This window comes from Panthera tigris, chromosome B4, assembly GCF_018350195.1.
Source record: "Panthera tigris isolate Pti1 chromosome B4, P.tigris_Pti1_mat1.1, whole genome shotgun sequence".
NCBI classification, from domain to species: Eukaryota; Metazoa; Chordata; class Mammalia; order Carnivora; family Felidae; genus Panthera; species Panthera tigris.
The window spans coordinates 18,604,243-18,621,772 of NC_056666.1; the positions used below are offsets into that span (position 1 = coordinate 18,604,243).

At 36.9% G+C, this 17,530-nt stretch overlaps 1 protein-coding gene across 4 annotated transcripts in view; it reads left to right on the forward strand.

The window, feature by feature from the left end:
* PLXDC2 (plexin domain containing 2) overlaps positions 1–17,530 on the forward strand; it is a 446,499-nt gene that overhangs the window by 242,463 nt on the left and 186,506 nt on the right. For all 4 annotated transcript variants that reach the window (XR_006219664.1, XM_015537188.2, XM_042991189.1 and 1 more), the window contains exon 4: positions 4,679–4,748. Coding sequence is in view for 3 of the 4 variants with exons in the window: in XM_015537188.2 (XP_015392674.1) it covers positions 4,679–4,748 (70 nt within the window). In the remaining variant the exon portion in view is untranslated. The remainder of the gene's footprint in view (positions 1–4,678; positions 4,749–17,530) is intronic.

Here is a 17,530-nt window from a genome sequence, read left to right on the forward strand (position 1 = left end):
AGTGCCTTGGAAATCTGAGAGGATAGCCCTAATGGAGCCTGATGGTCTGTTCCCAAGAGTATTTTCATGGGGCATGTTGTAGGAGGGCATGATGTGGTTTTAAAGGTCACAGTCATACATGGCTGTACCTGCCATAAATCTGCACCCAACTGTCTGGATTCTCTTCATATACTTCTACAGACTCTTCAAAGAATGTTCCGTTAATTTATCCTTCCCCAGATGAAGAAGTCGTATGCCATTTGTCTGTCTCGAAATTACCATTTCTCCTTTCAGATAATTCACTCCTTTCCACAGAGTGTAAGAAGGTAGCCAATTCAGTTGATTCCAGGTGTGTTGCCCATGCTCTTGAAATTTTCACTTCTAAGCTTTTATTTTGTATTTTGCCCAGACTGTTAATTTAGTTATGTGACAAGTTTCCCAAACCCTTACCCCTTTTACATGGAATATCTCTTAAGGGTTGAGATCCAAGATAGGATAATGCTCAGGGTCTGGTAACTACACCAGGGTTTCAATGTTATGCTTGCTTTTGTTTACAGTGACTTTGTGACAAATTCCAGGGTTCTGGTTAGCCTTTCTGGTTGCAGAAGTGTCCCTTGTTGCATATTCAACTTGGGGTCATTCTTATTTATTTTTTATTATGTAAAGAATCCTTAAGTCATTAATCTTCTCACACCTAACCAAAATAGCTCTTTATCTCAATTGATGGCACAATAGTCCACTAGTCACCCCGCTAGAAACCTGTCCTCTTCCTAGACTATCCTCCCTCACTCCCGATTTAAATGTCCTTCCAATAATCATAAAGTCCTTTCAGTTTTGCTTTCTTTCTTTTTTTTTAATGTTTATTTTTGAGAGAGACAGAGACAGAGCATGAGTAGGGGAGGGGCAGAGAGAGAGGGAGACACAAAATCAGAAACAGGCTCCAGGCTCTGAGCTGTGGGCACAGAGCCCCACACGAGGCTCGAACCCGGAAACCACGAGATCATGACCTGAGCCAAAGTCAGACGCCCAACCGACTGAGCCACCCAGGCTTCACTTTCTACCCCTATTTTGACCTATCGCTTCTGCTTCCATGCCTTAAGGTCTCATCTGGCTAACTTCCGTTTGTCATTTTAAAAGAGTTTCAGTGACATCTCCTCTGGGTTAGGTCGCCTGTCTTGGGCCTTACTCTGCCCCTGCCTAGCCCTATTGTTTATCCTTAGGTGATGTTCTCCTGCACCACTTTGTGAACTCCTCAAAGGAAGGAATGGGTAGGACCTATTGACTGTTGTATCCTCAGCCTCTGATTTAGGGACTGGTATATATAAGGTGCTAAATAAATGTTGTCAACTGGATGAACGAATAAATAAAACTTTTCTTCAGTGACCCGCATGCCTGTTTTATATACCACACTGAGGAAAAATAATGATCTAATTACCCAGGGGTAATGATATTGAATATATAATCATTTAGTGTCAAGGCACTCCCTGAAAACAAACAAACAAACAAATAAACAAATAAACAAAAACCACAAAGCACTCCCTGGGGGAAGAAAAAGCACTCTATAAAATTCCAGAGCTTTTGTTTTTCCTGTTTATGTTTTAATATTTTTCAGTTATGTGTTTTAAGGAGGGATAATCATAATTTTCAAAAACTTGCCTTTATGTATGACTTCTCATGGCTTTGTTTTAACATCTCAGTAATTAAGAGCATTGCCATCGCTGTCCACCACATGTGGGTTCAAATTCCAGTTTTCCTCTTAAGCTGTTCTTAACCACTCTGACACTAAGTTAGTTTCACTTTGATGCAGTTACTGTCTGAATCTTATGCAGTTGCTTTATGTGAGTCTGTATATGTAGAGAATGCTAGGTAGGATATCGTAAGAAGGCATACCTTGAGCTAAGAAGTCAAAGTAGGAGTTTCTGCGGATGTGACCTAGCTAGTCCCTGTTGATGCTTTGTCCCATATCCCTCTGCCTCCTTGAGTTCACCTGAAACCATGGAGGGCAGTTCTAATATACCAGCAACTTACCAGCTCAAGTGCTGTGTCTCTTCTTTCTGTCTGAAGGCACAAGCACAGGGAGTCTGGGGGAGGAGGGGAATTAACCTCCAGTCGGTAGGAGATGGGAGTTAATGGATAAATGTCCCAGCCTCCTGACATCCAATGAGAAGATTCTAAGGCATGTTTTCCTTCTTGTTTCTCAGAGGCTCTCCAAGAGGAGAACTAGCTATAACAGTAACATACCTAGAAGTGTATCTACTACTGATTGCTCTTTTCCTTGTCTGGCTTTTCCCACTTTCTGGAGCAAATACTTCCTGATTACTTTCCAAACAAACCATCTGCCCCTAAATCCTTATGTCGGAGTTGGTATTTGGGGTGCCAATCAAACTAAGCCAAGGCTTAAAGAATATGGAAGCCATGGCCAACCAAGTTTGAAAGACTGTGACAGTCATAAGCGACAGCTTGTAGCAGTACCAGAACCAACGCTTAAAGGTGGGAGGTTCAAGGGAACTAAAAGAAAGCTCTAGAAGACTTGCTGGAGCAGAAAATGTGAAGGGAAAATTGTGAGGTAGCAGGGGCCAGTTAGTGTTGGGCCTTAGAACATATTGTCACCATTTTGACATGATTTCAGAGAGGGTTGGATCTGGATTGAATGATTTCAAGTGGGGGAGTGATGTGCTAGATAATATGGAGAATGACTTCTAGGGGAATTGGAGCCAAGCCTAGGAGGAAATTTTTAGGAACCTACATTTGGAAAGTATTATCCACAGAGAAATGGTGGATTTCACCGTTATTGAGAAGGTGGCATCTTTCTAAATTTGCATTGCTATCCCTTCAGTGTCCGTGAAGCGGTCATGGTGGTAACTGGGGTAAACTGGTCCTTTACACAGGGAAGCATTTCAATCATTGATACTGTTCTTCAGAATAATATATTAACAAAATTTCCTTGAGAATGTCTTTATTTCTCAAGAAAAGTCAAACTTACATATGTGTGTGTCTCATTCTTCTTTTAAAAATATTGAAATGTGTGGTGGCAGAGACACTAATATCCTATTCCTCTGGTTCATCTTTGGGAGAGTAATTGATAGCATTTGTGAGTAATACATATTTAAACCAAACTCCTACTCTGGAAGTAAGGGTTCCGAAGGGTGATGAATTTTACCAGTTTGCTCATGAGCATGGAAATAAATTACAACGATGAAGAACAATATACCACAGCAAGCGCCTTTATAAAATTATTTTGGATGTCTTTTATGAGATACCCAATTTTGCCATTGGAAGCTTTTATTTTAGGGTTATTAGTAACCACTAATTTCAGTTAGTGCCGTGAAAATGGGTTTTGTTGTTCCCATCAGTCAGCATAAAATAAAAATAGTGATAAACCCTCTCGGAAGATGCAGCTTTCATTACAAAGGAGGGAATGAAAACCTAATTGAAAGTTACTGTAAATTTTGAATCATTAATTTCATGCCAAATAAGTCATTAGAAATCTCTGATGGATGTAAAAACGCGATCATTTGCAAAATTGGAATGAGCAAAATTCAATCTAGATATACTTCTCTATTTTTTTTTAATTTGTATATTGGGAGAGCTGTAATATAGACTGTTGAATTTCAACATGAAAACCTTTTGCTGTAGGTAATTGGTGTGTGCTTTTGGGCTCTAAACCAGGTAATTAATTTCTTTCTGGCACCTTTTATTTCAGTTGGTCATTTTTGTTATAACTCACTTTTTTCTTGCTTCTTGCCTAATAATAATATATCTGGTTTGTATCACTTCAAACATATGAAAAATCTAAGGTTTTTTGTTTTGCTTTGTTGTGTTTTGTTTTTATTTTACTGTATATATTATATATATTTATTATATAAATTATATGTGTATTTAATATATAAATATATGATATAAAATATAAATACATATTTTATAAATAATACAATAATAAGTAAAACTACATATATATGTATGTATATATGGTCCCTTTTTTCGAACAAAGAGGGGTGAAATTTATGAGCTTTCTTCTTAAGTCTCTCCAGTTTTCTTCTAAAGTAGTTAAGTAGGCAAAGTAGTTCTCCAATAAGCAGCATTTTTTATTCTTTGACTCTGTGCTTTGTAAAGTGGACATAATATACCAAATACAGAGAGTTTATCGCACCAAAAATAAAAATATCTGCAGGTCTAGATCAGAGTGCAAGCTATCTTGTTACATGAAACTGCCTTTCATTATGAAATGTACAGAAGACAAATTGAATACATAATTACATAAAATAAATTTTTTGCTGCCTTATTCAGTGAAACTTGATAGATGACATGTTCTACTGTGTTGGAGAAAACTAATCAAACTAAAAATAGAATCCTAAAATTAATTGCTCACCATGATGACTGAACTGATTCTCAGTGGACGACTAAGAGAATTGGAGAGAATAGCCTGAATCACAGTTGAAAGTTCCAGATTCTTTTTGTAAGCGAAGAACAGACCAATAGACCATCACAGTCAACTTTTTTCTTCTCACATACTTCGAACACTTAATTACCAGAGAAAAGAAATCCTTTATTACCACCAGGGATTCAAGGTCGAACAGTCAACTACAATAATAGTAGTTCAAAGTAGAAGCATCATTTTTTTTTTAACTGGAAGGCTTTCATTTTACATTTACGATTATGTACATTATTGATTTTCTTTTCTGGTTGTTGTTCCTTGCAGAGAGTGAATCTGTCCTTCGATTTCCCATTTTATGGCCATTTCCTACGTGAAATCACTGTGGCAACTGGGGGTAAGTGTTTTTCTACCCATCCACCCTAAATAATCTACAGTTTCACTATAGTTATTTTCAATTTACATTTCAAGAGGGACATTTATTGGGAAAACCATTGCCTTCTATCACAAAGTCATGGGTGTAAATCAAATCTAAGAAAGAGTATAGCTATTGGAAAAACTTCAGCAGAAAAAAAAGGTGGAGTTATAATTTTCAGCTTAGATTCATCTGTTTTCTTTATACTTTTTTTTTCCTTCTTTTTCCTTCTATGTTTTAATTCATCTTTGGTAATATGGTAAGACTGCATAAATGGGAATAGACCTAGAAAAGAAAAAGGTGTTTAAGGAACCTGCTGCGGTATTTTTCTTTCTTTTAATGTATGTAATTGATTAATATAAATATGTATACACACATCCTCATTATATTACCTTTAATTATTTGCCCCCCCCCCCACTCTTTAATACCACCTATATTGACTGGCAACTAATTTAAATTTTAAAAGTAAACACTGAGATTCAGTTGGGATTCTTTTAGTTTTATTTTTCTGCACAACCTTTGGATATTAGTATAGAGATTAGCAATACTCTTGAAAGGCAATTATCGTTTTTTTAGTATATCCCAGAAGTCAGAAAAATTTAATCCTTGAGTGCTACTAGCAGAGATAAGCAAAAGGCCAGAGAATATCCCTGTGTTCTGAGGGAAAAACATAAACATGGAAGCGTAAGTCAAGAAATAAGTTAAAAGAAAACCAGAGGTGGAATGGAGTCTACATACAGAGCACCCAAGTCTAATGCACCTTGTACAGGAGTCCCTTTCCTTCACCAGGTTTCATTATTGATCTTCTGAATGGTAAGGAAGTCATGTGGATCACTCGTGCCACATTTTAATATAAAATTTAGAAGATACATAGGATTCAGAATAAGACTTATAATCAGAAATATCAACAAACAAACAAAAGTTTTTGAGCACCTACTCTGAACAATGGGAAATAAAGCTATGTCTGCCTTGGGATTATATAGCCTAGGGGACTATTAGAGTGAAGCAGAATGTGGGGGTTCCTTAGAAAATACATATGATGAAATATGGGTTTCCAGGGATGACAAAGCTGAGCCATCTGTGAAAGTCCAGTAAGACTTTATAGAAAAATTGCTGTTTGTGATATTTCTTAAATGATGTCTCAGTTTCTGTGGTTGTGTAGGGAAGGAAGGGTAGGTCCCACGGAAGAACATCTTGAGTAAATACACAGAAGAAGAAATGGGTAAGGTGTATGTAGGATAGCAAATAATTGAGTTTGAGAGAAGCTGGGAGTAGATTTACAAAATTAAATGTGGCATATTAAGAAGAGAAAGGTAGATTGGGACAATTTTATATATTGCCTCAAGAGTCTATGTGAGTCATTAGTCCTTAATTAGTAAGTAATAAGCTTTAAGAAGCTGAACCCAGACGTTTGTATAATGCCTTCAAGTGTAAAAAGACTGGGGTTGCTACGTATAATTGGAAGAATATTGCAATAGTTTGTGTGGCACATATTGAGAGCTTTAGCAAGCCTGTGGCTTTTTCAAATCAAGGGAGAGAAATGATGCTGTCAGCAGAAATCACAAACTCAAGCAGAAGAGCTGGTTTTAGGGAACACCAATGGCTTCAGTTCTGACACTATTAAATTTTGTGTAAAGAAAGGACTAAATATAAGCAAAATTCCCACAAGGACCATGTCTTTTTGAGCTTGCCATGCATTTCTGTGCTAGTATGATGCATGGCACTTAATAGACATTTAATTAATGTGTTGAAGGATTGAGAGAAAAGGAAAAAGGTAAAAATGAAAGATGGCCCCTGACACTATGAATTACATCATGCTTCCTAGCATCTTTGAAGTATGATATGAACATGGCTATTTTATAAGCTGGACATTAAGCACATTTTCTAACATCTGAATTTTAAAAAGTGTTCCACTGAATTTTAAACAGTGAATTATTAATCACGTTTGTTCAAAATCTGTACACACGGTGGGAAAAATACGGACCCCTTTGATTTTCAGCTGCTCAAATTGTTTTATCTTTAAAAGTCATGTCGGTGATTCAGCCAATATGAACTAAGATTTCCCTTAGCTGAGTTGGTAGGAAAGAAACCCAAACAAATAGCTATGTCATCTTTACTGCTTCAAAGTACCAATTTCCTTTGAAAAGATCCTCAAGATAAGTGAAAAATCTGGTATCTTAAATGATCTCCATCTTCTTTGAAGAAAGCACTAATGTAAAGAAACATTTTTTTTCTCTCTACTTAAAACATGCTAGCCTCGAACTTGCACATAGAAATCTACACCCTGTTTAGAGAGGCATAACTGAGATAATTTAGACACTCACCTGGGTTTCTTCAAAACAAAACAAGAATCTCCTGTAAAAGTTTTTGACTAAATAAAAAGCTTGTTTGTGCGTTTATTGTTTATTTATTCAGTCACTATTGATTGAACCCCTACTGTGTGAAAGGCACAGGATGTGATATTTCACTGTATCCAGAGAAGGGTAAAATATGGATCCTGCTCAGGATCTTAGAATCTAAGAAGAGGAAGGAGCGGGGGGCGCCTGGGTGGCTCAGTCAGTTGAGAACCGACTTGGCTCAGGTCATGATCTCATAGTTTGTGAGCTCGAGCCCCGCATCGGGCTCTGTGCTGACAGCTCAGAGCCTGGAGCCTGTTTCAGATTCTGTCTCTCTCTCTCTCTGCTCTTCCCCTGCTCGTGCTCTGTCTCTCTGTCTCTCTGTCCCTGTCTCTCAAAAATAAATAAACATTAAAAAAATTTATTTTAAGAAGAGGAAGGAGTATATAACTAAGCTTCAGAGGACGATGACTCTAAATACTGGAGGGGCAGAAGGTTGCTCCCAGGCCATTCCCATTGGGCCAGTCAAGAACGGGTTTGTCACACTGCCCTTGAGGGAAGGTAGAATTTTAGTAGGCAGAGAGGCAGGTTGAAAAAAACACGGGGAGGGAAGGGGCATTCCAGACAAAGGGATGCTGAACTAAGGGACAGTGCTGAACCTGTAGCCAATATATCTGGAGGACTGTCACGTACATCTGTTTATCCCGATTGGAGGGTTGGAGTTAAAGTCTAGTGAGGGGAGATGAGAAGAGTGATGTGAAATACCTTGAATATTATCGATTTGATGATATCCAGCAAGTATCAGGGTTTTCTGAGTAGAGAACAGATCTGGCCTGTGCTGGCCGTGGAGAGCAGGGTAAGGCGAGGGCGGCCAAGGCAAAGAAAGCAATTAGCAGCAGGGCTTTTGGTATTTCTGCATGGATCGTGGCGCCTTAACCAAGGTGTGTGCAGTGAAGAAGGAGAGACAGAGTCAGTGCAGGACACATCGCTGAGCTCTTCAATCACTGTGGTTGCAAAGGTTTCCAGGCCACAGGATCCATTAGGATGCGGCGAGTAAAGCTAAGAACCTCTTAATTGGGGACTTCTGAACCACAGACTTTTGATGGGTGCCGTCTGTGATTGACTAGGTGTGATAGGCAGGTGGACCCTCCTGACAAATGCTCGTCACATTAGAAATCTTGAAAAGTTATTACCCATGAATGGCTTGGGAGAAAAATTGAAACCACGGGTGAGGTTAAATCCAGTTGACCGCAGACCATTCTAAATAGACCCGGGACTGGGATTTTTTAAAGAGGGACGCATAGGTGTCTGTGAAACAGAAATGAATATTCTATCGACTGTCAGTTCTCCTCAACTGTATCTACAGATGTCTCTTGAACCTGTTTTTACATTGGATTTGGGAAAAAGAAAGTGAAATGTTAAAGTGGATATTTTAAGGTACAATCTCCTTCATTCCTACTACGCTGTTTTCCCGTTTCCCATGCCTCCTTAAAATGCAGCCCCCACCCCTCTTCTCTCTCGCTGTTCACATAGACCCAAATTTCTTTACGACCGAAATGAGCTTAAAGATGTCTTGTGTCATTGCTAAGATCAACACCATTTCAAAACAGAAAATGGTTTAACAATACAGACATATATATAATTTATTGTGACCCGTCTTTGTATTTAAATATACATATTTCATTATGAATAAACTTAAGTTTCAAGCAAAAAATGTAAACAAAAACTTAAGCTTTGACCATTCATTTATAAATTATAAAAATGAATCTTTGTTTATTAAGCATTTTAATTTTCAAAAGCTTCAGTCATCCATACAAATAACGCACAAAGTGAATTAGAAACACCATCTTATTTTCTGGTTCACTGGTAACAGAATCTGAAAGCATCCATTTATCTTTCTATTTCAAAAATACTCCAGAATATAAATATTTCAGGCATTAAAAAACTAGTGTTTTGTGCATCTCATAAAAATATTTCCATTAATGGCGCCACTAAGCTGTGTTGTTGGCATATCACACTGCCTTCATTTTCTCTCTAATACTCTAATTGGTTATTTTTTATTATTAGGCTACTAAGGTGATATTTTAAGTGTTTCAAAAAGCAGATTTAAGTATGGCGATTTGATTTTTAATTCCTGTGACCACCACTTATAATGACATTTTTTTCATGAGCCCATCATGGGAACCCAAAACTACGATGAGAGAAAAGGCAGGGGTGGGTAAGAGGTACTTTAAATAACAGGAAAGAGAAGGGTTGACAATATCCAGACATTTCGGGCCCCAGAATTTAAGTATGTAGACAGATGCCGGTTCATAATTAAAATTGTGTGTGGAATTGCCGACAGTTGCACATGAGATCAGGAACCAAAGATGATATAAATTTAAAAGATAATGATGAATATGTATTACTTACCTTGACTGAATGAAGGATTTGCCCTCCCTTTCCTTCTACATGAATTTCTAATTGAAGATTCAATTCAAAAAAAATGTTTAGAATTTTTTCTCAGGGTATGAAACAGTTGTATTCACACATCTTTCTTTTTCCAGTTTTTTTGGATATTAACTGACATGCAGCACTGTTTAAGTGGAAGGTGTTGAATTTTAGATCTATTTTATTTCATTTGCCGTATGGTAACTAATAAGATATAAGATTTTCATTATGTAATCAGTGTTTAATATACGAAAAATCAGTGCATGGCAGTAAAAAAGTCAAAAGGCAAAAGTAAAATATATATCTTCCTTCTTTCCCTGCCTCCTACTCCACCTGTTCCCTTCCCACAAAAAAACTGCTCAAATTTAGACTAATTTCTTAAATTTGGTCTATAATCATTTGGGTGGGGTTTTTTTTCACTTTTAAGTACCCAATAAAAGAGGTTTAACATGAAAATGTAGTGCAAATTGTTTTGATTAGGTTTTCCGGAAGTATATTAGCAAACCTTCCAGCTTCTTTTTTGTTCTCACTTTCAAATAGTAATATTTTAATTGCAGTCCCAAGTAATATTTCATGCGTTTTAGAGGGACTTGATTAATAACAGTTATAAAAGCTTTTCTAAGACTGGAAGAGAGTTAGTTATTACTCATGATGATCGATTTATAAATACCAACCCCATCGTCTTTCAAATATATAACCTCAGAGGACAGAACAGAATGCATCTATTAACTTTCTGAATCTAGCAAAAAAGTCAATGTGGAGTTATTTGCCTTTTAGTATTATTATTACTATTGTTATTATTATTAAGAGAAAGCAGAAGTTATGGGTTTCTGGAGGTGTGATGCATGGAGGGAAAGTACTGAAAGGATGGATGCTGGACAAAAGTAAATCCATCCCATATGATTCATTAATTTAAAGTAACAAACAAGGGCTCAAGGGATTCTGAACAGAAAGATAAGTTTCGTGATGTCTGCTTTGCTGTATCTAAATGATTTTCTGTGAAATACCTCAGAAAACCTGAGCGAGTTCATCTCAGCAGCCCTCCTAGATGATTAACTCTTCCCCAGACTGTCTAGTGTCCAAACGTAGATTCAGCAGATGCACCAACATTACATTTCTTTTCCCTGTGGCTTGATGAATTGCATGCTCTGAAGCTGTTCTGTTTCTCCTATGCATCAGCACGTCACACGTCATTAGCACTGGCTTCTTGGGACTGAGGGTAAGTGTGGTTGGAGATTAGAGCCTTAGGAGATCCGGAGAGAGACCACCCAGGAGATAGACTTGAGTCAATAGCAATGAGTAAGAGAAATACGAGAGGCAGAAATATGGGTAGAACAAAGGAAGAAAATTATAGAAAAACAAAAAGGAGAGGACCATCGATGCGTGATGCTGAAGTCATGATTGCAGACAGGAATCTGGAAGGTTGATCAGCCAGGATGAAAGTGTGGGTGAAAAGCACATTCTCCAGGTTTAGCGCCTTCTTTTGCCATAACAGTCACAGAGGAGTCCACACATCACTACTGCTTAGACATTCACTTAGGAACATTTGCCTCTGGAAAAAAGCATCATGTATCCTCTCGGGGATCCAGACTTTATTTGAAACATTGGCAACAAATATTTTGCTTGCATCCTGTCCTAGTCACTGCATCAATAATTCAGAAAAATAACAATATTGCACAGATGCTCAAATAGATCACCCAGTTGAAAACACACGGAGTCTAGGTAACTAATTAATAAAGTCGCAGTATACAGCAGCTGCTCCATTGTCCAATCCTGGTAAGGAAGGGGAAAAAATAATGAGCAATGTGGGACTAACTTTGGACTCCAGCCATTTCAGGAATAAATTCAAAAGAGCTCCCTTAATTCCTCCTGAAGCCAGCAATTGAAATTCAGTTTTTTTTGGAGAAACAATCTGGCATCTAGGTTAAGATAAATGTATTTGAACCAGAATGTATAGGTTCATAAGTCAAACTAGTGATAGCTATTGTGATCTTTAGCAAATTCCTTTTTCTCTCTTGCCTCAGTTTTCCAGTCTGTAAAATAGCATAATAAAAGTACCTAGTTCAGAAATAATTTTGTTCAAGATTAACTAATAATACGTTATCAATACCTATTTCATAGAAAATGCTACAGTAATAGCATATATCATTATTATTATTATTATTGTCATTATTATTATTGCTATGCCTTTTTATATGTAACTTTTCTCTTTTATCCTTTACAAAATACCTCCTCTGTAAAGCTGTGCTTGCTTGTTAAAGTAGTTTGTTGTTTTCCTTGATGACATTATCCATAGCTCAGAGGGTGTTCAGGAACCTAACTTGTCATTATCTCTAACAGCTCCTTTTAAAGGTTGGCTCACCCATTCATGAGTGGGAGGTATAATAGGATCTTGATGACTTGGGATGTACTCTTTATCAGCGTAGGTATATCTGTCACCTCTAACTGCAGTACAGAATCTCCTCTAAAGACACTCTGTGACTCTGAGTGTCTGAAAGGCTCACAAAATGTAGCCATTTTGGAAGGCAAGGTAGAAGAATCTTGAAATGTTCCTCCAATTGTGGTATGATAGGCAGTAACTGGATAACAGGTATTATTATAATCAGCAGGCCACATGCTTTTTAATCTACCCTTTGTATAACAAGAATGTTAAGGACAGATCATCAAAGCATAAAGTTAGCTATGGGTAACTGATGGTTTTGCTAATTGCTAATATTGCAACTTGAAAATGTATTGAAGACCCACCCACAAATGCAGAATTAAATATTTGTTTAAATTTATGTGTGATGTGTTGCCTTTGAGTTAGGAAACAGATTCCTTTATGTGTGCCTGTTCTTTCAATGCCAATCTTTATTTTTTTAGGATCCTTCCTTATTTTTTAATACTTTACAGAAAAACAGTAGATATAATGTGAAAACGGCTCAGAACTTTGTTCTCACTTCAACTGATGCAGCTGTAAGGCTGAAACATAGTATTAAAAATAATAATTCTAAATGTTTTGTTGGCTATTTCTGATGGGGTTATGGTGAGTTAAGATTACATTGTTGGTCTGACTAGCTGGAGGGCTACGGAGATATTTTCATTTAATCTGCTTGGATTATTGTTCAAATGAGAGGTTTCTGCTGAAAGCAAAGAAGATTTAAAAAAACACCTTTTAATTCGTTTATTATCAATTTTAACAGCTACTTTAAAAAGCAAGCATCATTTTAGTTAATAACTTGCAGAGAAAAATCCATAGTACTTTTAGATTACGCTAGAAAAAATAGAAAATTAGGAGAATTTGGAACAACTAGATTTTGCAAAAAAAGATATATTACATAAATGTTAAAGAGTAAAAACCCTTTAATTTTTTTAATTGTGGTAAAATATACATAGCATAAGATTTACCATTTATGGGTTTACTCTTTATGAATTTTTGTCATTGGGCTCAGCTCTGACATTTTGTTTTTCTCCTGGTTCTTTTTTTTTTTTCTTTGTTTAAAATGGTAATTCTTTAAGTAACTTATCAATTTGCCTCCAAAATGCATTCAAGGGGGCGCCTGGGTGGCTTAGTCGGTTAAGTGTCCAGATCTTGGTTTCAGCTCAGATTATGATCTCATGGTTTTCTGAGTTCAAGTCCTGTGTCGGGCTCTGTGCTACCAGCCTGCTTGGGATTCTCTGTCTCCCTCTCTGTGCCCCTTTCCACTCGTGCTGTCTCTGTTTCTCTCAAAATAAATAAATTTTTAAAAAATGCATTCAAAGCACAGCTACTCCCCAAAGCTTGACACCAGTGCACTCTTGTACACAGTATTTACTCTTCTCACTTTTGACCTTTCTGGTTCTCAATAATTAGAGATTCTCTTGGAGAAGTTTTTAAAGCTGTTTCTTTAGCATTAGATAAAATTGAATAAAAGCAATTATATAATAAAACTGATTATATAATCCTAACCACTATTGAGTTTAAAAAAATAAGACATTTATGTAACTAAAATTTAAAGTGACAAGACTGTGTGTTAACATGGAAAGAACACTTAGTGATAACCAAGATATAAAATTTTAATCACATACAATAGTATTTATTTTAAAACACCATGTAAATAAATCAGGAGGGAAGGTAATGCTGGTTGTTCTGTAATGGTGGCAGTAAGAGTGGCTATTTTTCTGTTTCCTAGTTTCCAAATGTTAAATTGAAAATTAAAGTATAAAATTAAATTATTTCAATTCTTATATTTATTTTTGTAAAAAGTACTTAGGAGGGAGCACCTGGGTGGCTCAGTCGGTTAAGTGGCCGACTCTTGATTTCAGCTCAGTACACGATCTCACATTTCATGAGTTCGAGCCCTGCTCGCAGCCTGGAGCCTGCATGGGATTCTCTCTTTCCCTGTCTCTACCCCTCCTACTCTCTCTCTCTTTCAAAATAACTACATAAACTTTACAAAAAAAGTACATAGGAGTCTGATTTCTTTTCAATGTAAATGGCTACCAATTTAACACTATTTATTTTTTTTTATTTCTCCCACTGATATACAATGCTACTTACACGCTAAACTCTATTATTTTCCATAGGATTTGAAATATATTATGCAGATTAAACTGATTTATTCTATCAGAAATATAAAATACACTAGAAGAAAACTGGAAAGAATTACTTTGTAATTCTGAAATTGGGAGCACTTTACTAAGAATAGTACAAAACCCAGAAACCATAAACTAAAATAGTAATATAAACTACATATGTTAAAATTTGCATATATTAAAAACTCATGGCATTTAAACATCAACAATTAAGAAAAAGGAAATAACAACCTAGGAAAATATTTGCAACACACCTGACATTCGATGGGTATTTTCCTTAATATATAAAGACGTAGTGTAAGGAAAAGATAAATATGGAAACTAAGCAGTGAGCAAGTGACAGAGGCAGGTTATTAAAAAGGAATTATAGGAACTTCTGATTTTAGCTCCCCATTATAAAGATCTTAGAAGTTGTTACTACTAATCTAACAACAAGAAAAAGCTACACAGGCTGAAAATCAATAACTTTCATTGGACCCAACAGAGAGCTGAGATTACAGGACAAATCACCATCCCCATCTGGAGAGATAAGTGTATCCAGGGATTATAGTGGGTATCTGATTACCTAGAGCAGAAGCCACTGGCACTACAAATTGGTAATAACACCTAAATGGTAATTTCCAGAGTTGAAGTGTGGATTAGCCTAAAAGTAAGGAATTCTTGGAGTCTGCAGTGTTAGGGGCGCTATTCAGCTTCTATGGGCTTGACCTCTAGGAGCCCTATCTGGTTCTGAGAGTGAAGATCTGAAAAGTGTCCCCTCATGGCTCTTTTGGGAGAGAGGAAGAGGAATCATAGTAAAATACATGCAGAACTTTCTCCAAAACAAAGGCCTAATCTTCAGGGGAAGATTGTTTTGCTAGGGCCTTAGCCTAGCTAGAGGACACTTATTTTTCCCACTAGGGCTGCCTGGAACCTTCCTGCCTCACATAAGGGAAAATAAAAATACATGGTCAACATGAGTCAGGGTTTCCAGGAAATAGACTGGGAATGCTACAGCCTACAGCAGGAGGCAGGAGAAAATGATTCCACTAGAAACACGCTTTGAAGGTCACAGCCCAAAGACATAGGCCCATTAAAAACTGAGAAACTTCTAAAATGGAAACATGAAGGGGCATCTGGTGGCTCAGTAGGTTAAGCACCCAACTTAGGCTCAGGTCCTGATGTCTCAGTCCATGGGTTTAAACCCCATGTTGGGCTCTGTGCTGACAGCTCAGAGCTATCTTCCTCTTTGGATTCTGTGTCTCCCTCTCTCTCTGCTCTACCCCCGCTCCGTGTGCTATCTCTCCAAAGTAAATAAACGTTAAAACAACTGTTATTAAAAAAAAAAATGGAAATATGAAGAAAAAAAAGAATGGGAAAAAAATCAAACATCCAAGAACTGTGGGACAATAATATAAAGATGTAACATATACGTCATTGTAATCTCAAAGGAGAAGAAAGAGAACATAAAAGAAGAAATATTTAAAGTAAAAATGGCGAACAACTTCCCAAAATCAATGACAGTCATCAAACCAGGAACTCTGCAAACACCGTCCAGGAAAACAAACAAATAACATACCTAGGCATATAATTTTAAACTGAAAAATAAATAAATAAATAAATAAATAAATAAATAAATAAATAGGAAAATCTTGAAAGAAGCCAGAGAAAAACCACACCCTACTTCAGAAGACCCAATCAGTACCCCTCAAAACTGACGTGGTCATCAAGATCAAATGAAAGTCTGAGAAACTCTGACAGTCAAAGGAGCCTAAGGAGACATGACAACAAAATGTAACATGATGTCCTAGATGGGAATCTGGAACAGAAAAAGGACACGATGTAAACACTAAGCAAATCTGAGTATGTTTACTTAATAATTTTGGTGGTTAAGCACGTATCATGGTTTCATTGATTTTGGACAAAGATACCATATGAATAGGTGATGATGATATGGGGAATAGGGTGTCCAGTTTATTTATGGACTGTGCATTACCTTCGCAACTTTTCTCTAAATCTACACCTATCTTAAAGTAAAAAGTTTAGGGGCGCCTGGGTGGCTCAGTCGGTCAAGCGTCTGGCTTTTGATTTCAACTCAGGTCAGGATCTCCCAGTCATGGGATTCAGCCCTGTGTCAGGCTCCATGCTGAGCGTGAAACCTGCTTGGGATTCTTTCTCTCCCTCTGCCCCTCTCCCCTTCTCATGCTCTTTTTCTCTCTCTCTCAAATAAAAACAAAATAAATTAAGTTAAATTCAAGTAAAATTTCATTTTTAAAAAAGGAAATGCACGTGGCTGTTAAACATGGAACAGCATGTAATCTCACTCCCAATAAGAGAGATGCAAAGTAAAACTATGATAATATATTATAATTTCCACTCCTGTGGATTGAAGAGATTTTAAAAGAGCAAGTTAGATAAATCAGAAACACTTTTTAGGGTATGGAGAAAAAGATACCCTCAAGTGTTGCTGGTGTTATTATCTATTAAAATATAAAATGTATACCTGACATTGTCATTTTCTATTTCTAAAAATGTATCCTGTAGGTGCACTCCCACAGGTGTGAACTAATGTATAAGGAAATCTATCGCTAAAGATTGGAAACAACCTGAATATCCATCCGTAAAGGTGTTCAGGTTAGGCACAGGTAATCTAAATGATTATGTGCCCACAGAATGGAATATCATGGAGTCTTTAAATAGAGTGAGTTATTCTCTGTGACTTAGTGAAAAAAGCAAGGTGAAGAACAGTGTCACACGATATATGTACGTGTATGCATGCATACGTTTACAGGTATGTATTTATGCACACATAAACTACCTCTGAAATGATTTGGAAGAACATATATATGCTTTCAAGTGCGTAGAAAAATCTGGAAGGACGTACAAAAAACTGTTAATAGTATTGATTCGTAGAAGAATTGGTGAGGAATGTCTGGGTAGCAGTTGGTTGAGCATCCGACTCTTGATTTCAGCTGAGGTCATGATCCAGGGGTCATGGGTTTAAACCCTGTATCAGGTTCGCACTGAGCGTGGAGCCTGCTTGAGATTCTCTCTCTCTCTCTCTCTCTCTCTCTCTCTCTCTCTCTCTCTCTCTCCCCCCCCCCCCGCCCCTCTCCCCAGATGGCACACTCTTTCTCTCTCTCAAAATAAATAAGTAAACTTAAAAAAAGAATATTTGTTTAAATTGTTTGTTGAAGGATTTAGTAATGCCATCCTAAAAACAGAAACCGCAACTCTAGATTAATATCTAACATTCCTGAGAATAAACCTGAGTTAATATCAAGTTGCTGAATGTGGCAGTGAAAGAGGGGCAGAAAAGGATATTAGTGATTTTTGGTTTAAATGCTACAGTAATATTAAGAATAGTAGATATCCCAGTCTAATTAATCAACACATTTGTATGTTATTGGCAGCTATCTAGTTAATAATGTAATAATTAGAAGCTGGAAACAAATTCTTGGGTAT